At 36.9% G+C, this 21,630-nt stretch overlaps 2 protein-coding genes across 2 annotated transcripts; both read left to right on the forward strand.

Annotated features, from left to right (window-relative positions):
• On the forward strand, window positions 1,480-16,846 carry LOC109230178 (UNC93-like protein 3). The gene is made up of 11 exons (XM_019395701.1): window positions 1,480-2,199; window positions 2,344-2,507; window positions 13,795-13,858; window positions 13,933-14,046; window positions 14,142-14,186; window positions 14,270-14,520; window positions 14,605-14,695; window positions 15,335-15,447; window positions 15,534-15,657; window positions 16,306-16,447; window positions 16,728-16,846. Exons 1-11 carry the CDS (start codon window positions 2,041-2,043, stop codon window positions 16,844-16,846), a joined length of 1,386 nt encoding a protein of 461 aa, XP_019251246.1. The 5' UTR covers window positions 1,480-2,040.
• LOC109230548 lies at window positions 19,071-19,729 on the forward strand. The gene has a single exon (XM_019396032.1). The coding sequence runs from the start codon at window positions 19,152-19,154 to the stop codon at window positions 19,521-19,523; it is 372 nt and encodes a 123-aa protein (XP_019251577.1). The 5' UTR covers window positions 19,071-19,151; the 3' UTR covers window positions 19,524-19,729.

Raw genomic sequence — 21,630 nt, forward strand, 5'->3', positions numbered from 1 at the left:
TTCTGTTTTCCATTAATTTGAACTTCATTGTAGAGGAAATAATAGGGTAAGGAAATTAGGGTAAAGGAAAGGGTATAGATTAGGGAAAATAATATTGTATAGCCGCTTTCAAAATAGTAGCGGAATATATATACATTCTGAATGTTATATTAATCTACACAAATAGGTAATTACTCATTTAACAAGTGTCTACAGTCTAGGGGTGTGCATTCGATTTATCGATTCGATTTTGACCCTTATCGATAATTACTTATCGATTATCGATTTGTACATATGCTTATCGTTATCGTTTCAATAAGGTTTCGATTTTTTCAATTTCGATTTCGATAACAAATAATCGATTCGATTTATCGATAAACCGATTCGAATGCACACCCCTAATTTTTGCCAGGGTTTTATTCCTTACTAAGGTAATAATAAAAATAGAAAGAGGGAAAATCAAATTCTGAGAAGGTGGGTTATTTGAGAAAATGAAATTTCAAAGGTTTGAGCCCAAAAATAAAGAATAAGGAATATAAAAATTGGCTAAAATTTGAATTTGACCAAAAGAAAAATATTTATACAATCAAATAATATTACAAAAAATTTTATGATAAAGCTTTTCATTGATTTTCCATTCGGGTAGTAATATTGAAGTCCCAACTTCTTCTTCTTCTTCTTCTTCTTCTTCTTCTTCTTCTTCTTCTTCTTCTTATTATTATTATTATTATTATTATTATTATTATTATTATTATTATTATTATTATTATTATTATTATTGTTATTGTTATTGTTATGGCTTCTAGTAAAAGTTAAGCCTTTTAAAATTGTTTAGATAGAAAGAATAACTGACGAATTTGTGCAGTATTACTTTTCAAAATACTTCTTGTTAAGTAATTTATGTTCATTTCTTATTTAAGAATTTCAAAGGCACATATTTTAAAAAATATAAATTTTTAAATCAAAGGCGCAATTAAAGATTTTGTATAAAAATATTTATTGTCTTTATAAATATTTCTAAATCAAAGGCGCAAAAACTATGATGTTGTCTTTTTTGTCTTTCGTACTAGCTTATTTATATAATAGTATTCATACAAGATATATGACTTTTAGCTTCATTTAGTAATATTATTATTAAAAGGGTTCAAAATGCTCCTAAACTATTAGAAAAGATTTAAAAATACCCTTCATCCACCTATTGGGCTAAAAATACCCCTTCATTTACCTTTATGGTTCACTTATGCCCTTTCACCGTTAGGTCAATGCTGAATTAAAAATAATTACTTAAAAAAATATTTTGCAGATATTTTTATTTTTTTGAATTAATGCACCAGTAGTCCACTAATTGAGTAAAGTCTTTTTTTCCTTTCTGTTACAAAAAAAAAATCAGTTTTTACAAAAAAAAAATTTATTTTTTTCAATTTTTAAAGCATTTTTTTTATTGAAAAAAATAGTAAAATAGAAAAAAATTATTTTTAATAAAATATTTTCGTTTTATTAAATTACGATTTTGTTCATTGTGAAATCTATTTTTAAAGGGTAAAAAAGGCGAAGGATATTTCTTCGTGCTTTTAATATAGTGTATAAATAAAAAAACAAATACACTTAATGGGCTAAGATCTGATTCATTTTTGAATGATGAGTCATACAAATACTTCTTTTGTATTCCTAAAAGTTGCTACTTTAATGATCTCAACCTTTTGTCTCTTTCCTTGTAAAAAAAAAAGAATCTTGATTGGTCCATATTCAAAATGGGAAAAAAAAAATTATCAACAAACATTAATCATTAATTACTGCAAAACAAGAAAATTATCACTATTTTTCTTTGTCTTTCTCTTACCCACCATGGGCGCTGAAGCTTTCTTATTGTCATACTTGAGGAGCTTAAGCTCTTTCTTTATGTTCTTTTCTTCATACTACTTTGCCGGCAAACTCTGTTATTCACTTTTCTCTCTCTTTTGACTTAAAAAAAACACTGTATATATACACTTGTGTGCATAAATTCATTTGTGGGTATTGTTCAAAATTCGAAAAATTCAATCTTGATACTTTTTTGTCTCAATGGCTACTGATGAGGAAGCACCCCTCGTAGTTGAAAATTCCAAAAATCAAAACCCAATTGTGAATCATGAAAGAGATGTTCATATTCTAAGCTGTGCCTTTTTATTGATTTTCTTGGCTTATGGGGCTGCTCAGAATCTTGAAAGCACTATTAATACGGTATGGTGTTTTGAGACTGTTCTTTTGTTATGAATTTTCTGGGGTTATTAAGTGTGAAAATGTTGATTTTGGATTGAATTTGCATGATTTTGTTTGAATCATGAAGTGAGATTGAGTTTTGAGGTTTTTTTTTTTGTGTTTCAGGAAGGAAATTTAGGGACAACTGCACTGGGGATATTGTATTTGTCATTTATGTTCTGTTCAATATTTGCTTCATTGGTGGTTAGGAAGCTTGGATCAAAGAATGCTTTGATCCTTGGGAGTACTGGCTATTGGTTGTTTGTAGCTGCCAATTTGATGCCCAATTGGTATGTCTCAAAATCCCAAGCCCTAGTTCATCAATTTTAGGCTTAATTCCATGAATTTCTAGGTTAATTTCACATAATAATCATGTATTTAACTTGGAAATAAGTAGAAACAACTCACCTTTGATGCTTGATGAAATCCCCCTTGAAATTCTCTCCAAAATCATCCAAGCCAAATGAAATGAAAGAAATAAGCCAAACCCGTGTTTAAAGAATCTGCCCGTGCTTCGTCGAGTTGTACCTTGTACTTGTGCTATACAAGTTGTACATCCTATTAAAATTTTCCCTTGTCGGACACCTTCTGTTTAAACACCCATAACGTCTTGTATAAATATCCAAATGACAAACGGTTTGAAGATTTAGAAACTAGACTCGAAGATCTTTAATTTGATAGGTTGTACACCATGTAACTCTTTATATATCCCGAGATATGAGCTTCTAAAGTCGGCTCCATGAAATCAGAAAATTCTGGAGAAACTGCTCCACCAGTCATCTTCAATCGATCATAACTTCCTCTATGTATGTCCAAATTACGATTTCTTTAGCTTTCTGGAAACTAGACACGAAGGGCTACAACTTTCGTTTTTGAATCATCTCAAAATTCCTTGTAGATCAAAAGATATAGGCCTCCGAAGTACGCTCCACGACTGCACATTTGCTGTCCAAAGACAGCTTAGCAGCAGAAATTGCAGCAGCTTTTTCTTTTCCTTTGGGTCCAAATTCCATTCCGTTAACCTTCCGAAATCCACCCGAGGCCCTCGGGACCTTAACCAATTATATCAGCATGTCCCACAATATCATTCAAACTTGTCCCAACCTTCGGAACACCAAAAATAACACCAAAACATCAAATCATCATCGGATTCAAGCCTATGAATCTCAAGAACTTCCAAATTTCATTTTTGATCAAAAACCCAACCAAATCACGTCCGAATGACCTCAAATTTTGCAGACAAGTCCAAAATGACATAACGAAGCTACAACAACTCTCGGAATTCCATTCCGACCCTCGGATCAAAATCTCACCTATCAACCGGAATTCGTCAAAATACTAACTTTGTCAATTCAAGCTTAATTCTACACCGGTCATCACAAAAATATTCCGGACACACTCCTAAGTCCCAAATCACCTAATGAAGCTATCCGAACCATACAATTCACATTTCGAGCCCTCTAACACATAAGTCAATATCTGGTTGACTTTTCCAACTTAAGCTTCCTTAAAAGAGACTAAGTGTCTCAAACCTTACCAAAAGCATTCCGGAATGACTTCAAATTTTGCACACAAGTCACATTCGACATTACGGACTTGCCCCAACTTTCGGAATCGCATTCCGACCCCGATATCAAAATTTCCACTTCCGGTCGAATTTTCTCAAAAAAAACCTTCAAATTTCTATATTTAGCCAAATGACTTCAAAATGGCCTCCGGACATCCGAATTCACTTCCGATCGCGCTCCCAACTCCAGAATCACCATATGGAGCTATACCCAGACTCGGAATCCCAAACGGACATCTATAACACTAAAATGCCTTCCAACCCAAATTTATGAAATTCTTCTAAAATACTAACTTCAACAATATACGCCGAAATGCTCACGGGTTATCATAACCAAATCCGGACATACGCCCAAGTCCGAAATCATCATACGAACCTGCTGGAACTTTCAGATCCCGATTCCGAGGTCGTTTACTCAAAATTCCAATCTTAGCCATTTTCTTCAACTTAAGGCTGCCGAAATGAAAATTTTATTTCCAATTTGACTCCGAATTTCCCGAAATTCAACTCTGACCATACGCACAAGTCAATATACCTGAAATGAAGCTGTTCATGACTTCCAACTGCTGAACGACGCGCTAGAGCTCAAAACGACCGATCGGGTCGTTACATTCTCCCCCACTTAAATAGACGTTCGTCCTCGAACGTTCCAAGAACTGCTCTTAAGTTATCTGAAATCACTGTTTAACACCTCGTGCACCACAACTCATATGGACACATTAGTTTGATCAAATCTGCAGATATCCTCTTTTATCCATACAATAAGCTCAGAACCCAATTCCAACACCTAAAATTCTCTGCCAGACCTGTCCCCTGTATATAAACACTGTATCAACTACCACACGAGGTACCAAAACATGACTGCGTACCTTTGTTGAATTAGCACCATGCATCGCATAATTCACCATCTAACCACAATGACACTCCATGAACCTTAATAGCCAAAATTCCACGACTCTNTATAAATACCAGGAACCCCATATATGCATAAATATACTACTACTAAAGCCTATGCATCCAACAAATGCAATATGAAACTTTTAGGCAGCTATCGACCAAAAAGAACATTAGACTGGTAAAACAGTAAGGTAGCAACAATTCAAAAACTAACTTGTAACCAAGAGTATCCTTCGAGCAGCCATTTATTTTTAGATGCAAGCAAGGAATTTATCTACGGTGCTCACACATTTGGCATACAGAAGCATGCTTCTTATTGACAAATGTACATATTTCACATTCCCAACTGCCGGAAGCATCTTCACTGCACATTAGGCATGCCGTGGCAGAGCTAGCATTCAGAAATGTGCACGAATCGCATGCCCAACCTTCCAAATCATCAATCAAGTTTTGTGTTAATGATGCCCCTGCAGTAGAAGTTGTCTCTCCTAAATCGTCGTCATCCAAATTTATGATTAAGGTTGTCCCAGCATCTGATGTCTTGCGTTTTTTCCCGCCACCTATCCTAGTGCTGCTCCCAGCCATATGTTGACTAATGGCTACATAGTGACTATGCAAATCCAGCCAAATCTATTGTCATCAACCTCTTAGCTAAACCATACAGCAGATGGTTTAAGGTGGAAAGTGGAAGTCAAATATTCTTAGTTCAGGGGAAGTTGGTTGAGAGTTGGAAATGTGATGTCCTGCACCAAGAGATTTCGAGCATGAGAACAGAGTATTAAAAAATGACTTTTGATTTATAACCATAAGCTGCGTCAGTTTCACTTTCTTTGGTCCTCGGTCATTCGCTAAGTCAGGAATTCTCGGTGTTCAAACTTGAAACAACAACAACAACAACCCAGTAACACCATTACTAAATAGGCAATGAAATAAGCCTTGCTGTATGAAAATACAACTTCATCCGGAACAAAAGAAAAATAAAAAAAACATCAGACTACCCTAACTAAAGACAGAGACGAAGCCAAAGGGCTATTTCATAAATCAATCCTTTTCTAATCCCAAACTGTGCAAACAGTAATATTTACTCAAAAGCTAAAGCAATTACAGAAATCAGAAAAAGATATTTTAAATACCTGATAATTCCATCATGTCTAGATTTATCTCAAACCAAATTACGGAAAACTTCTTTATACACCACATTTCTAGCTTCATTCGTTATTTGGCCATCATCATCATCATAAACTAAAATCTTTAACCCTTTTCTACTCGTCACGCGTGAAAAAGCAACATACAGTTGTCCATGAGTAAATACTGGCTTCTTCAAACCTATGAGTGGCAGAACTATCAAGGCGATCACATTTCTTGCAATGAAATTTACTTCCAATTTTGTCAACCTTCTTCGAGCATCTCTTGCACCCCAAATATGACCATTCTTTTTCAAGTAGAAGATTCACTACAGTCGCAACAATCCAAATATGTCCTTCCTGAAAAGAAGTCAAGTTGTAGCAATGTATCTTGCAAATTTGATTGTTGGAATCTATATATAAATGCCAAGAGCATAAGCTGTAAAAAATTCCATTTATGTCCAAAACCAAAACGATAGATGCAATATGTGAAATGTATTTACCTTGAGTTAGAGATGTATCAAAAGTAACATCTGATGCAATATGATTCATATTGGACAATATTTGATCTTTTATCTCACCGTAGTACTTATGTGATAATTGCTCCAAATTTGAAGGAAATGTTCATTGGAGCAGTCTGCTACCTAATCCCTTCTTTGGAAGTTAAAGACTTCTTTCCATTGATGAAAAGATCTTCGTGATGAGAACTAAAGATGGTGCAACAGACGCAATATTCCTTTACATATACAAATGACTTATTATAATATTGTATATCGGGACCGATTTCAAATAACTGGATTTTATTGCCTGTGCATACACAAGAGCTAACCCTGCTTTCCACTGCACCAAGAGCTGATGCTTGGGCTCTAAGTCTTAAAGGGAAGATTTCAGATGTTAATACCCAACAAATAGGACCAATCCACACGAAAAATAATGCTACATTTCCACATACACATAAAATTGCTAATTTGATTCCAACTGAATGTCACGACCCAATTTCCAAACCCGGTCGTGATGGCGCCTCTCGTGAAGACAAGGCCGGCCAACTAACCCAAATCGTCTCTTTAACAATTTTTAAACATAAATGAACAGATAAATACAGCTTAACGACAATAATAACCAGTATTTACAATCCAACACAACCCGACTGGGGTGTCACAAGTCACGAGCATCTAAAGAAACCTGAACACAACTACATGGCCAATATTATACAAAAAATAAATACTGGAATGCTAAAGACAACGTCCGGTGCCGCGAACGCTGGCGGTCACCTTACTCAGCTACAATAGTAATACCTTCAATCAGCTAATAACCCGCTACCGGGTGAACAATACCTGCAACTGCACGCGAGGTGCAGGGAGTAAAGTGAGTACTCCAACTCAGTGAGCAATAAAAGTAAATAATAACTGAGCGGTAAGAAATCACGTAAAAGCACTCCATCATGTGATATAAGACAGTGCAAATCTTTGAGAAAACAGTAAAACCGTGAAAATCCTTTATAAAATATCTGGACTGAGTTAAAACTTCTTTTGAAAATATCCTTTCCAACAGTTAAGCAAATGAATGCGTAATCAGATAGTGCAAGTCAGCACATAAGTCAGCCCCTCGGGCACAGCACTCCACTAACAATTAACACCAGGGCGTCTGGTAAACAGTGCAAGAAGTAGCATGAATGCCAATGAAATGAGGGTGCTGAATGTCATGACACGTATTACAAACAGGAACCAATGCATGAATGCAATGCAATGTATATGACCGCTGCGGCGTGCAGCCCGATCCATTTGGGTACCCGCGCTCACTGTGGGGGTTCAGACTCCGGAGGGGCTCCTACAGCCCAAGCGCAATATCAATATAACGCCGCTGCGGCGTGCAGCCCGAGCCATCCATATATCCAAAAATCACTATAACACTGCTGCGGCGCAGCCCGATCCATGCTCAGTCCAGAAATGCACATAAGCCCCTTGGGCAATAATAAAATAGCAGTTCTCAGCTCAAAACGTCAGTAAAATATCATTTAAGTTTTCAAATCATGAAAAATGGCTGAATTTGCAAAACATTATTAAAACCCTGGACCGAGGTCAAATAACATGCAAAGTAATGCAAAATCAGTGATATCAATCCCTGAAGGATTCAAATAATCGGCACGAAGCCCAAAACATGGCAATCAGCCCAAATCATGATGATAACAAGTAGTTTCAGTCAAATACGTAGTAATTTCATCAATCGGGACGGACCAAGTCACAATCCCCAATGGTGCTCTACCCCACGCTCGCTATCCGGCGTGCAAGTCACCTCAATACAACACTATGATGTGCAAACCCGGGGTTTCAAACCCTCAGAATATCATTTACAAGTATTACTCACCTCGAACCGGCGAAATCCCTAACTCGCGACGCCTTTGCCCCTCAAACCGGCCTCCACGCGCGTCGAATCTAACCAAAATCAGAGCGAATACATCACAATATGCTAAGGGAACAATACCCAATCGAAAACAGTCGAGAAATAGCAGAAATCTCGAAACTAGCAAAACCCGAGCCCCGGGCCCACTTCTCGAAAAATTACAAAATTCACATTACCGGATTCCTCGTCTCGCCACGAGTCCGTACATATCAAATTTACCAAAATCGGAGTCCATTTGACCCTCCAAATTCCATATTTAAATCAAAAACCCAAGCCAAAATCCCAAGCCCTAGCGCGTCTTTCAGCAGTTGGAAGTCATGAACAGCTTCATTTCAGGTATATTGACTTGTGCGTATGGTCAGAGTTGAATTTCGGGAAATTCGGAGTCAAATTGGAAATAAAATTTTCATTTCGGCAGCCTTAAGTTGAAGAAAATGGCTAAGATTGGAATTTTGAGTAAACGACCTCGGAATCGGGATCTGAAAGTTCCAGCAGGTTCGTATGATGATTTCGGACTTGGGCGTATGTCCGGATTTGGTTATGATAACCCGTGAGCATTTCGGTGTATATTGTTGAAGTTAGTATTTTAGAAGAATTTCATAAATTTGGGTTGGAAGGCATTTCAGTGTTATAGATGTCCGTTTGGGATTCCGAGTCTGGGTATAACTCCGTATGGTGATTCTGGAGTTGGGAGCGCGATCGGAAGTGAATTCAGATGACCGGAGGTCATTTTGAAGTCATTTATATAGAAATTTGAAGGTTTTTTTGAGAAAATTCGACCGGAAGTGGAAATTTTGATATCAGGGTCGGAATGCGATTCCGAAAGTTGGGGCAAGTCCGTAATGTCGAATGTGACTTGTGTGCAAAATTTGAAGTCATTCCGGAATGATTTTGGTAAGGTTTGAGACACTTAGTCTCTTTTAAGGAAGCTTAAGTTGGAAAAGTCAACCAGATATTGACTTATGTGTTAGAGGGCTCGAAATGTGAATGTTATAGTTCGGATAGCTTCGTTAGGTGATTTGGGACTTAGGAGTGTGTCCGGAATATTTTTGTGATGACCGGTGTAGAATTAAGCTTGAATTGGCAAAGTTAGTATTTTGACGAATTCCGGTTGATAGGTGAGATTTTGATCCGAGGGTCGGAATGGAATTCCGAGAGTTGCTGTAGCTTCGTTATGTCATTTTGGACTTGTCTGCAAAATTTGAGATCATTCGGACGTGGTTTGGTTGGGTTTTTGATCAAAAATGGAATTTGGAAGTTCTTGAGATTCATAGGCTTGAATCCGATGATGATTTGATGTTTTGGTGTTATTTTGGGTGTTCCGAAGGTTGGGACAAGTTTGAATGATATTGTGGGACATGTTGATATAATTGGTTAAGGTCCCGAGGGCCTTGGGTGGATTTCGGAAGGTTAACGGAATGGAATTCGGACCCAAAAGAAAAGAAAAAGCTGCTGCAATTTCTGCTGCTAAGCTGTCTTTGGACAGCAAATGTGCAGTCGTGGAGCGTACTTCGGAGGCCTATATCTTTTGATCTACAAGGAATTTTGAGATGATTCAAAAACGAAAGTTGTAGCCCTTCGTGTCTAGTTTCCAGAAAGCTAAAGAAATCGTAATTTGGACATCCATAGAGGAAGTTATGATCGATTGATGATGACTGGTGGAGCAGTTTCTCCAGAATTTTCTGATTTCATGGAGCCGACTTTGGAAGCTCATATCTCGGGATATATAAAGAGTTACATGGTGTACAACCTAACAAATTAAAGATCTTCGAGTCTAGTTTCTAAATCATCAAACCGTTTGTCATTTGGATATTTATACAAGACGTTATCGGTGTTTAAACAGAAGGTGTCCGACAAGGGAAAATTTTAATAGGATGTACAACTTGTATAGCACAAGTGCAAGGTACAACTCGACGAAGCACGGGCAGATTCTTTAAACACGGATTTGGCTTATTTCTTTCATTTCTTTCATTTCATTTGGCTTGGATGATTTTGGAGAGAATTTCAAGGGGGATTTCATCAAGCCTCAAAGGCGAGTTGTTTCTACTTATTTCCAAGTTAAATACATGATTATTATGTGAAATTAACCTAGAAATTCATGGAATTAAGCCTAAAATTGATGAACTAGGACTTGGGATTTTGAGATTTAAATATGGAATTTGGAGGGTCAAATGGACTCCGATTTTGGTAAATTTGATATGTACGGACTCGTGGCGAGACGAGGAATCCGGTAATGTGAATTTTGTAATTTTTCGAGAAGTGGGCCCGGGGCTCGGGTTTTGCTAGTTTCGAGATTTCTGCTATTTCTCGATTGTTTTCGATTGGGTATTGTTCCCTTAGCATATTGTGATGTATTCGCTCTGATTTTGGTTAGATTCGACGCGCGTGGAGGCCGGTTCGAGGGGCAAAGGCGTCGCGAGCTAGGGATTTCGCCGGTTCGAGGTGAGTAATACTTGTAAATGATATCCTGAGGGTTTGAAACCCCGGGTTTGCGCATCATAGTGCTGTATTGAGGTGACTTGCACGCCGGATAGCGAGCGTGGGGTAGAGCATCGTTGGGGATTGTGACTTGGTCCGTCCCGATTGATGAAATTACTACGTATTTGACTNGTCCCGATTGATGAATTACTACGTATTTGACTGAAACTACTTGTTATCATCATGATTTGGGCTGATTGCCATGTTTTGGGCTTCGTGCCGATTATTTGAATCCTTCAGGGATTGATATCACTGATTTTGCATTACTTTGCATGTTATTTGACCTCGGTCCAGGGTTTTAATACTGTTTTGCAAATTTAGCCATTTTTCATGATTTGAAAACTTAAATGATATTTTACTGACGTTTTGAGCTGAGAACTGCTATTTTATTATTGCCCAAGGGGCTTATGTGCATTTCTGGACTGAGCATGGATCGGGCTGCACGCCGCAGCAATGTTATAGTGATTTCTGGATATATGGATGGCTCGGGCTGCACGCCGCAGCGGTGTTATATTGATATTGCGCTTGGGCTGTAGGAGCCCCTCCGGAGTCTGAACCCCCACAGTGAGCGCGGGTACCCAAATGGATCGGGCTGCACGCCGCAGCAGTCATATGTATTGCATTGCATTCATGCATTGGTTCCTGTTTGTAATACGTGTCATGACATTCAGCACTCTCATTGGCATTCATGCTACTTCTTGCACTGTTTACCAGACGCCCTGGTGTTAATTGTTAGTGGAGTGCTGTGCCCGAGGGGCTGACTTGCACTATCTGATTACGCATTCATTTGCTTAACTGTTGGAAATGATATTTTCAAAAGAAGTTTTAACTGAGTCCAGATATTTTTACGGTTTTACTGTTTTCTCAAAGATTTGCACTGTCTTATATAGCATGATGGAGTGCTTTTACGTGATTTCTTACCGCTCAGTTATTATTTACTTTTATTGCTCACTGAGTTGGAGTACTCACTTTACTCCCTGCACCTCGCGTGCAGTTGCAGGTATTGTTCACCCGGTAGCGGGTTATTAGCTGATTGAAGGTATTACTATTGTAGCTGAGTAAGGTGACCGCCAGCGTTCGCGGCAACCGGACGTTGTCTTTAGCATTCCAGAATTTATTTTTTGTATAATATTGGCCCTGTAGTTGTATTCAGGTTTCTTTAGATGCTCGTGACTTGTGACACCCCGGTCGGGTTGTGTTGGGTTGTAAATACTGGTTATTATTGTCGTTAAGCTGTATTTATCTGTTCATTTATGTTTAAAAATTGTTAAAGAGACGATTTGGGTTAGTTGGCTGACCTTGTCTTCACGAGAGGCGCCATCACGACCGGGTTTGGAAATTGGGTCGTGACATTTTTTTTTTTTTTTTTTTTTATGTCTATTGCATTTTGCTTTTCCAAAATTAAATGTTTAACCAGTACTGGATGATTAGGCTATTGAGCTGGCAGCAGTAGCGGAGCTAGGATTTTCACTAACAACAACATACCCGGTATAATCCCACATAGTGGGATAGGATTTTCACTACAAAGAGTCAAAATTTAAAGAAGTATATACCCGAAGAAGTCAAGGAGATTCAATACATAGTATATATACATAAAGAAATAATTTTTACCTATCTAAACAGTATATTTTTTCGGGGAAGGATATGTGGGTCTGCACTCGCTGGCAGTGATTGTGTGGTGCAAATCCAATTTAACTCGTTTCATAAAGTGAGCTGTGATTGTAGTTTGGTTTTGTGTTTTTTTTTGCAATATTTTGCGCACTTATGAATCCTTAATGTGAGTAAAAACATGAATCTTGTACTCTATTGGACCAATTATAGAGGTCTATTAGGCTTCATAATTCTCGTCGTGTGGTTGTGCCATTAGCCATGAAGAAGTTTGTTGTAGTTGGCTTTTTGCTAATTTCTTGTCGGAATGATCTAGGCTTGAACAGTTGTGCTTAGAATGATTAGAGCAACCCACGCAATAGATTTCAGAATGGGATTTAAACAGTTAAGGAGGCATTAGTAGACAAACTCCAATCTATGAAAACATAGAGTCAGACTCTGGAAGAAGGAAGAAATGACCAAACTGTCTTCTATTGTGGATGCTTGTGTTTTGAAAGCAAGCCATAAACAACAAATATCTCTACTTGATAGTAGTAAACTAGTAGTAATGCACTATATTGTAATAAAACCTGAATGTTCTCCTTCACTGTACTATTTTGAGGCCTATTCATAGTATCATTTTTGACCTCTAAACGTCTGTGTACGACAGAAACTTTAGCTAAACTCATAGAATTAGGCTGACCGAGGTAAAGGATGCCATGAAAAATATGAGGATTAGAAAAGTTTGTGGTTCAGATAATATCCCTATAGAGGTTTAGAAATGTCTTTAGGAGGCCTCACCAAGCTATTCAATGTTAAACTAAGAAGTTGTAGGATGCCCGAACAGTGGACAAAGAGTATCCAATATCCTAATTTATAAGACAAAGGAGATATTCAAAGTTGTGCGAACTATCTTGGCATTGAACTCATGAGTCATACGATATAACTTTGAAAAGAGTGATTGAGCGTAGACTTAGGAATACGATAAGAGTGACCGAGAACCAATTTGGATTTATGCCCTATAGGTCTACAACAGTGGCTATATTCTTGCCGAGAAGATTGATGGAAAGCTATCACGAAAGGAAGAAATTCTACACATGGTGTTCATTGACCTAGAGAAAACATATGATAGAGTACCACGAAAGGTCCTTTAGTGGGTGATGGAGAAGAAATTAATTCATATTAAATATATAAATGCCATAAAGGACATGTATGAAGGAGCGGTCACTAGCGTGAGAACAGTAGTAGGAGATACAAAAGAGTTTCCCATAACAGTGGTTCTACAACAGGGATGAACACTGAGCCCCTACTTGTTTATCCTACATGTTAAATTTAGTCCATTTACACATTTTTACGATTTTCTTCACTCTCCTTTTTACTCTACCCAATTTTTTGTTGATTTCGCTTTCTTTTCTCAATGCTAACTAACTTATAAGGTTTTGCATATTTTTTTCTTGAGACCTGTAGTTTGTTTAAGATGTTCATGCATTTCAATTGTCAGCAGTTGATTAAGCTATGTTGTAGGTATACCATGGTCCCAGCATCTTTATACCTGGGTTTTGCTGCTTCTATAATATGGGTTGGGCAGGTATGACTTCATTTTAGGAGTTGAATTTTGTTTTTGGCTTCAGCAATAGCCTTAATCTTGTTCTTTGTGGTTAGGGTACATATCTTACTTCCACAGCGCGCAGTCACGCAAATGATCATACCTTAAATGAAGCAGTTATAATTGGTAAATTCAACGGTGAATTCTGGGGAATGTTTGCAAGTCATCAGGTACTTTATACGAGCTTTGCAAGTAGTTTTCTTGATGTATTTTCTACTCACATGATAGTTCCATGAACGCAACAACTTTTTCTCTTGATTTGCAGTTTGTTGGAAATCTTATCACTCTAGCTTTGATGAGAGATGGAGAAGTAAGGATCTCCTCAGATTAAGTGCTCAACTGCTCATCCTTGTTTGTTTTTCATAACGATTTGTTAGTTTTGTGTTGCTACAGGGAGGAAGCACTAGTGGCACAACGGCACTTTTCTTAGTTTTTATTGGTACCATAACTCTCGGTGCCGTTCTTATGTGCTTTTTAAGTAAGAGAACTGGTAAAGAGGAGACAGGACTACAAGATTCGTCTGCTAGTTTCTTTTCTTCTGTGGTAACTTTGTTCAAGTCTATCGTCACCCTTTTACAAGACATAAGAATGCTCTTGGTCATCCCTCTTATTGCGTATTCAGGCTTACAGCAAGCATTCGTATGGTAAAGAATACTTCTTATAGATCATTGGAGTAGAATTTGCAGCATCTTATGCTGTTCCATATTTTAATTGACAACGTGTTTCAGGGCTGAATTCACAAAGTACATTGTTGTGCCTACAATGGGTGAGAGTGGTGTTGGTGGTGCAATGGCTGTTTATGGGATTTTTGATGCAGTTGTAAGTATGGAAATGCACTAACGAATTAATTCAATAATTTGTCACAGATTGACTTGAATAGTGTGTTGTTTGACTGTGTTCTTTGAGCAAACTGCATTTATCTTAATGGTACTGGATGGGGTCTTATTGACATGTGTTCCAACCATTGTGGTGTGTTCTTTAATCTTATACGAGGAAATTAGAGCTGTAAATTTGTCCGTTTCACATTCTCTTTAGTTGTGTCCTTAGTCTGTTGGTGAGCCTTTTATTTATAAATTTTACTTTTTGGCTCTTTTCTTTTTTGCTTCATTTTATTCTTGTTTATAAATTTTACTTTTTATCTCTGAATTTTGCAATGTTCGCTTCCTTGGTTTTGGTTGACTCATTATTTATTTCTAGTTTGTGACAAACTATACAGTTTTTTGATATTCCATCAGAACTATGTTTTGTAATACTTATAAATAGGTTTATGCAAATGTTAAACATTCCACATTACTGTAAGCTCTTTTCAATTTACTCCTAAATTTGTAACTGTGCATCCACATTCTCTGGAGAAGTGTGGGTATGTCAGATTTGATAGTAGTATCCGGGCAGATTATACACTTATCTGATATAATGCTGTGATAATTACTATGTATCGTTGGATGAACATTGTTTCAGTGTTCTCTAGTGGCTGGGCATTTTACGTTTGGTCTCTCGTCTATCTCGATAATTGTCTCGGGTGGAGCTTTAGTTCAGGCTGCTGTATTGGTATGGATTCTACTGACTCACAGGTTCGCTTCGTGTAACGTTCCCTTGTTACATTCTGGAAGAAGTTGATATAGGTACTTAATATCTTATTGTTTTCTATCCATTGTAGTGTGACTGGTGGAGTTCTCGGCATACTATATCCGCTTCTCGTTGCAGCCTTATGGGGCATAGGTGACGGAGTCCTGAATACACAGCTAAGTGCATTGCTCGGGATACTCTTCAAGGATGATTTGGTACTAATTTGCCAACTTATTCTATCATTTTGACATCTCTTGGAATAGTGCCTGAGTATGATAATTTCTTTTTTTATTTTTTATTTTGTTGATAAATGAGTCCCCGAGTATGATACATTGGGTGGTTTTCTATTGAAGCCTTTGCCTTCATATAACAACACTGTATGATTGTTTCTTCTTTGTGCTGATCTATGAATCTGCTTGAATATAGTTTCATGGAAATCTCCTTAAAAATTACATATCGAGAAACATACGGCTAGTGCTCATTAATGGAATGAATTCGTGAACATCGAACACATGCTTCAATAATGTGTTCACCTAATTTCATTTAAGGTTTGCCCAAATAACAACAACAACAACAACAACAACAACAACAACAAAAACAAAAGACCCAGTGTAATCCCACAAGTGGGTCTGGGAGGTTAATGTGTACGCAGACCTTACCCCTACCTTGTGAAGGTAGAGAGGCTGTTCCCAATAGATCCTGGGCTAAGGTTTGCCCAAATAAAGCGGTATAAACATCATGTTAATCATGTTCTGAATTTTATTCAGACGCTTATTATTCTCTTATGTTGCTTAAAATTGTGGCTACTTTTCAATGGATGATTGTTTCAGGTATCAAATATCTATTCATTTTGTGTTAAACAGGAAGGAGCATTTGCCCAACTTAAGCTTTGGCAGAGCTTTGCAATCGCCATAGTCTTTTTCCTCGGTCCCTACATTTCGTTGCAGACGATGCTAGTGATTATGTTCGCTGCCCTTNCCCAAAATCAAATGTCCCTATCAGGCGGCATGCCTGGAAGATCAGCTGGAAATATATCGGGATAATCCCGTACCACTGGAACAGAATCAACAGAAGGGGTATCAACACTAACATCTCTCACATATGCCAAATACGCGGCACACCCCTTCTCAACCATGCGCTAAGCTTTAAGAAAAGAGATAATCCGTGGCTGTTTTTCTTTTCTTGACTCTCAAGGTAGAAAAAGCATTCTCATATCGAGCTGTCTAAGGCGACGCCAATGGGACATTTAGTGTTGTATCAGCTATGCTATCATCTTGTTTTGTAGTGTTGATAATCCATCTTGTAGTAATATTTGAACCTGCTTGCTGCAGTGTGTTCTATTCAACTGAGTTCTCCAGAAATCCATTTCACATTATCTATCTTGTGTTTGCTTATCGAGCTTAGTGCGCCGGGCTAGCCGGTAAAGTTACTGCCATGTGACCAGGAGGTCACAGGTTCAAGCTGTGGAAATAGCCTCTTGTAGAAATACAGCCTCTTGTAGAAATGCAAGGTAAGACTGCATATAATAGACCCTTGTGGTCTGACCCTTCTGCGGTCCTTGCGTATAGCGGGAGCTTAGTGCACCGGGCTGCCCTTTTATCTTGTGTTTGCTTATGTTCTTTCCATGTTATTCTTGAAGTCCCTTGTTTCAGTTGCTTAGAATGGGCAAGATAATATTCTATTGTATTGGACTAAAAAGGCCCAAATTTCAGTGGATATAGAAAATATAAATTGAAATACTTTTTTCAAGTCAAGCTATAGCATCAAGGGTGTCCGGAAAATATTTTCTATTTTGTTTCATATTTAATTGGCTAAATATTTTGAAAATTAATTTTCTTATAAACTCCTTTTCTTTCAATCGGTGGAAAATGACTTCCCGAAAAATATTTTCCAAGATTCTTTCTCAACCTTCCCACCCTATCCCCCACCTCCACCCTACATGCATTCCCTCCCCAACTCCACCCTCGACCCCCACCCCACCTTGCCCCACCGACCTGACCCCCCCCCCCCTGCCCACCCCAACCTCCCCTGCCACCCCACACCTAACATTGCCATCGTCACTTCGGCCCTTAGATTCAGACCTACCACGCTCTCCTGCACTTACCCATATCATCTTATATAGTGTTTGCCTAAATTATATATTTTTCAAAAGTATTTTCTGTTACCTAACCAAATACCGAAAAATAAATAAGAAAAATGCCTATTTTCTAAGAAAGTATTTTCTAAGTAAATCATTTTCCTTTATACCAAACACATCCCAAGTCAGTGTAAATATTTCTCCATTTCAAACTATGATAGCTTGAGGAACATAACACATGGAAAAAGATTAAGTTTGACAAGAGGTTAGTGGAGTATAAGAAAGGATAAGAAAATTTTCATCCTATTTTTAACTCATGATTCGCCACCTGTTTTTATGTTTTTGTTACATTGGGTTATAATGGCAGTACTATTATTATCATAGTTATCATGATTAACATTATGGTTATCATTATCCTTATCATTGTCATTATCATAATCATCTCATTATCTTCGTTATTTTCATCCTTTTCGGTTTACAAAAAAAAGAGAATTTTTTTGGGGCAAAGTCTATGTTCAGAGATGAGAATGGATGGACTAATTAGTTCAAACTATTCACAGTAATAAAAATTCAGAAAAATATTTTTATTAAGTTCGTCATCATTGATTCATTGTCTGTAAAAAGTAATGGATGCAATTGGTATTATGTATTCATCAACCTAAAATTGAAAAATACAAACACCTAAAATTGAAGGTCAAGTGTCCAACATAAAATATAAGCACCTAAATTTAAGGTCAAAGTGTATTTATCATGTTGAGCACTTAAAACGAATCCTCCGAATATTTATGCTAAAATATCATATTTTTCTCACCAACCCCATACCAAAAACTCTAATAATAATAATAATAATAATAATAATAGTGCCATGTCCACGTTGTGTACCAAAATAACCGTTCCTTTTAGTTGCAACTCTCCTTTGCTATCTCACCAAACTACCAAAATATTAGCTTCATCTTGTTATATGGAGGAGTGGGTCAACAAATTATCCATCCATTATAATGATACTGTAATAAAATTTTACCCTATCATTATATTTTAACAGGTGATCAGCCTTATTTTTCAGATTAATAATAATACTTTTTATGGACGATTATCTGTAACAGTCTCTCTACCCTCAAGAAAATAGGGGTAAGGTTTATATACACACAACTCTGCCTAGACCTCACTATGTGGAATTACCCTAAGTATATTATTGTTGTTATTGGATTATCTGTAGATATCTTTTATGTGACATATAGTATAAAAATTCTTTTACACGGTCAAAGTATATAAGTAGTTAACTCTGTGTGACCTATAGGTAGCGGGTTCGAGTCACGGAAGATGCTGCATTAGGGTAAATTGCTTACGTCACACATCTTGGGTGTGATTCTCCCCCGACCCTGCATGAACCAAGAATACTTGGTACACCGAACTGCCTTTTTATTTTTATTTCGGTAGCCGGATAGTTTTAAACTCCAACAACTAAACTACTTGAGATCATGTTGTGTGTTACATTTTGAAAGTAGTTAAGATTAGGTCCATCTTTCCCATAACAACCAACATCCTTATTATACTTATGTTTGACCAATAATCATATAACCCCATTATATTCACTCTTCTCCTTTTCCAAACAGAATTATTTTCTAGCAAAATATGAGCTTCATTTTCTTGAACTCAATATATCAAAGGCTCTCATTAAGGCTACCATTGTTATTCTATGCTGCAACATGGACAACCCTTTTGACAATTATAGTTGCAGTGGCTTCTTTTTCGCCGGAATTAGCCTTTGTTTCGGCGATAACGCCGTCGTCTTCGTTTTCTCTGGCTTGTCATGATAGAGGATCTGTGAGAATTCCATTGGATCTTCCATTGGAGGTTTTTTGTTTTCCTACTGAGGTTTTTCAGAGGTCTAAAATGGATTTACTTGTTCCTCCTATTTTTGCTGCTACTATTGTGGCTGTCTCGGCTTATGTAGTTAAAGCTTTGGCTTTGTGGGAGGTTGATGGTGAAAATAATCAATTTTGATCTTTAAACTTGTGCCCTGTGCTGGTGGGGAATAGCAGGTAGTCGTGAAATTAGTTGCGCTCGAGCTTACGCGAATACCATTTCCAAAAAAAGGCATTAATCAATTTTGGTTTTTTCACTATGTTAGATTTTGTATATTAGTTGGGGATTTGTTCACATTTTATTATTGATTCTTGAAATAATATTCAGTCTCTAATTTCTTTGGATGAAGATACTAATTTCTTGTTGGTGTATTGCTCTAGATGAGTAAAGATTTTTATTCAGTAGTCGACATTATCAATGCATGATAAGATCACGTTTACATCATTAATTTGTTATTGCTGCAGGTTGATCATAGTCATGCGAGTTGCTTCTTGAAGTAAATATGCTCGTCTTAAAATAAAATTTGAGTTTCATATAAATAATATTTAATTTTTTTGGCACTAAATAATTACGCCTGAATGTTAACACTAATTGTATCGTATTAGAAAGAAATTCTGTTTATAAAGGCAACACAAAATTAGGCTGCTCAATTTGTTAATGATTCTTTAAAAGATGTGATGGATAACTTGGTGCCCACTATAGCAATTTGAATTCCTTGAAATTGATAAATATAGTGTATATCCTTTCCTAATCTTGGAATACCAAAATAAATTTAGAGTCGTGTAATATTCTTGGCGAATTTCACGACAATGTAACATTAATTCCAGGTAAGTCTTACGATAAAACACATGAGAAATATTGAATATATAAGAAAACAAGCTTAGATTTTAATGTTGTGTGGATTTAAATCCAAAACGAATAGTATCACTAGTAGACTTGAGATTGTCACATTTCATTTTACTATTCCGATAATATTGGTAAAGCTAAAGTTCATGAGATTTGTGGTGGCATGTACACCTTGAACTAGATATATGGGTCAAAATTAGATCAAGGACTAAGTCGTGCAGAGTTGGGCGAGGAGAGTGACCTGGAAATCATTAAGTGCGGCATTGTCGTAGTCGATCAGTAACCTCATGTGCCGAGTAGCTCGACAACCAGTCATGGTCGAGGTCGAGCAGTAGAGTTAAGAATAACAGCTAGTTTACATTGGGATCCACAGAGGGAATATTTCATCAAATATCCTCTGTGTTTGTACTTTTAGGGTTCTTAGTGAATATCTCATATAAATAGAAAGAAAGAGGAAGAAAAAGGCATGTAAGATTCAATATGATAAGAACATTTGTAAAAGGATAAGCTCTGGGACAAAATACAAAGCATTACTTTTCACTAAGATTCATCCTTTTGGTGAACTATTCTATTGTCTTTTCCATCAGATCCACGAAAATACATATTATTCGATCATCCCCGTGTCATTTATCATTGTCAGAGGAAGGAATTAATCCTTCACCCTCTTCAACATTGGGTGAATCTTCCCCTCTATTTAAATTTATTTTCATTTAATGCTATTTATTGTTTGCTCTCTCCATATAGCATAACATCTGGTCACAGTTATTATCCACATTTCATTTTGTGTAGTGGTTCACATCATTCGTTATACGTCTAGAATTATTAGCTCTAACTAGGATTGTCCCATCTTGATAAATCATTAATTAGTTTAACCAAGGATTAACTCATTTTTGGTCAAACGCTAGATAGGTCAAAGTGACTGTTTGATTTTCTTCAACCTGTAATAAATGTCATGGCTCTTAGGGTGTGTTTGGTACGAAACAAAATATTTTTCGAAAAATATTTTCCAATTGTCCTATGTTTGGTTGACTTAAATATTTTGGAAAACATTTTCCTCATGAACTCATTTTTCTCCAATTGGAGTAAAATGTTTTCCTTATCAAGAGAAGAGAAAATATTTTCCAGACTTCTTCTTCAATCTTCCCCACCCTATTCCCCATCCGCACTAACCCCCCCCCCCCAACACCTATCCCACCCCACCCCTCCCCCAACCCTGCCCTACCCCCCCTAAATAGAAATTTATTAAGAATGCTTTCTTTTTATGTTGTAGATGGAGCAAATTAAATTTTTTTTATTTCAACAAATGAGTATGTTTTTCATGATAAAAAAAAGGTATTTTGTTTCATTTCAACAAAAAAAAGTACTTTCTTTTGCATGACGTAGAAAAAGTATTTTCTTT

The sequence above is a fragment of the Nicotiana attenuata genome, chromosome 7, assembly GCF_001879085.1.
Source record: "Nicotiana attenuata strain UT chromosome 7, NIATTr2, whole genome shotgun sequence".
NCBI lineage: Eukaryota > Viridiplantae > Streptophyta > Magnoliopsida > Solanales > Solanaceae > Nicotiana > Nicotiana attenuata.

Excerpts from the sequence above, each read along its gene's own strand:
- LOC109230548 (XM_019396032.1), top strand. The coding sequence starts at position 19,152 with ATGAGCTTCATTTTCTTGAACTCAATATATCAAAGGCTCTCATTAAGG.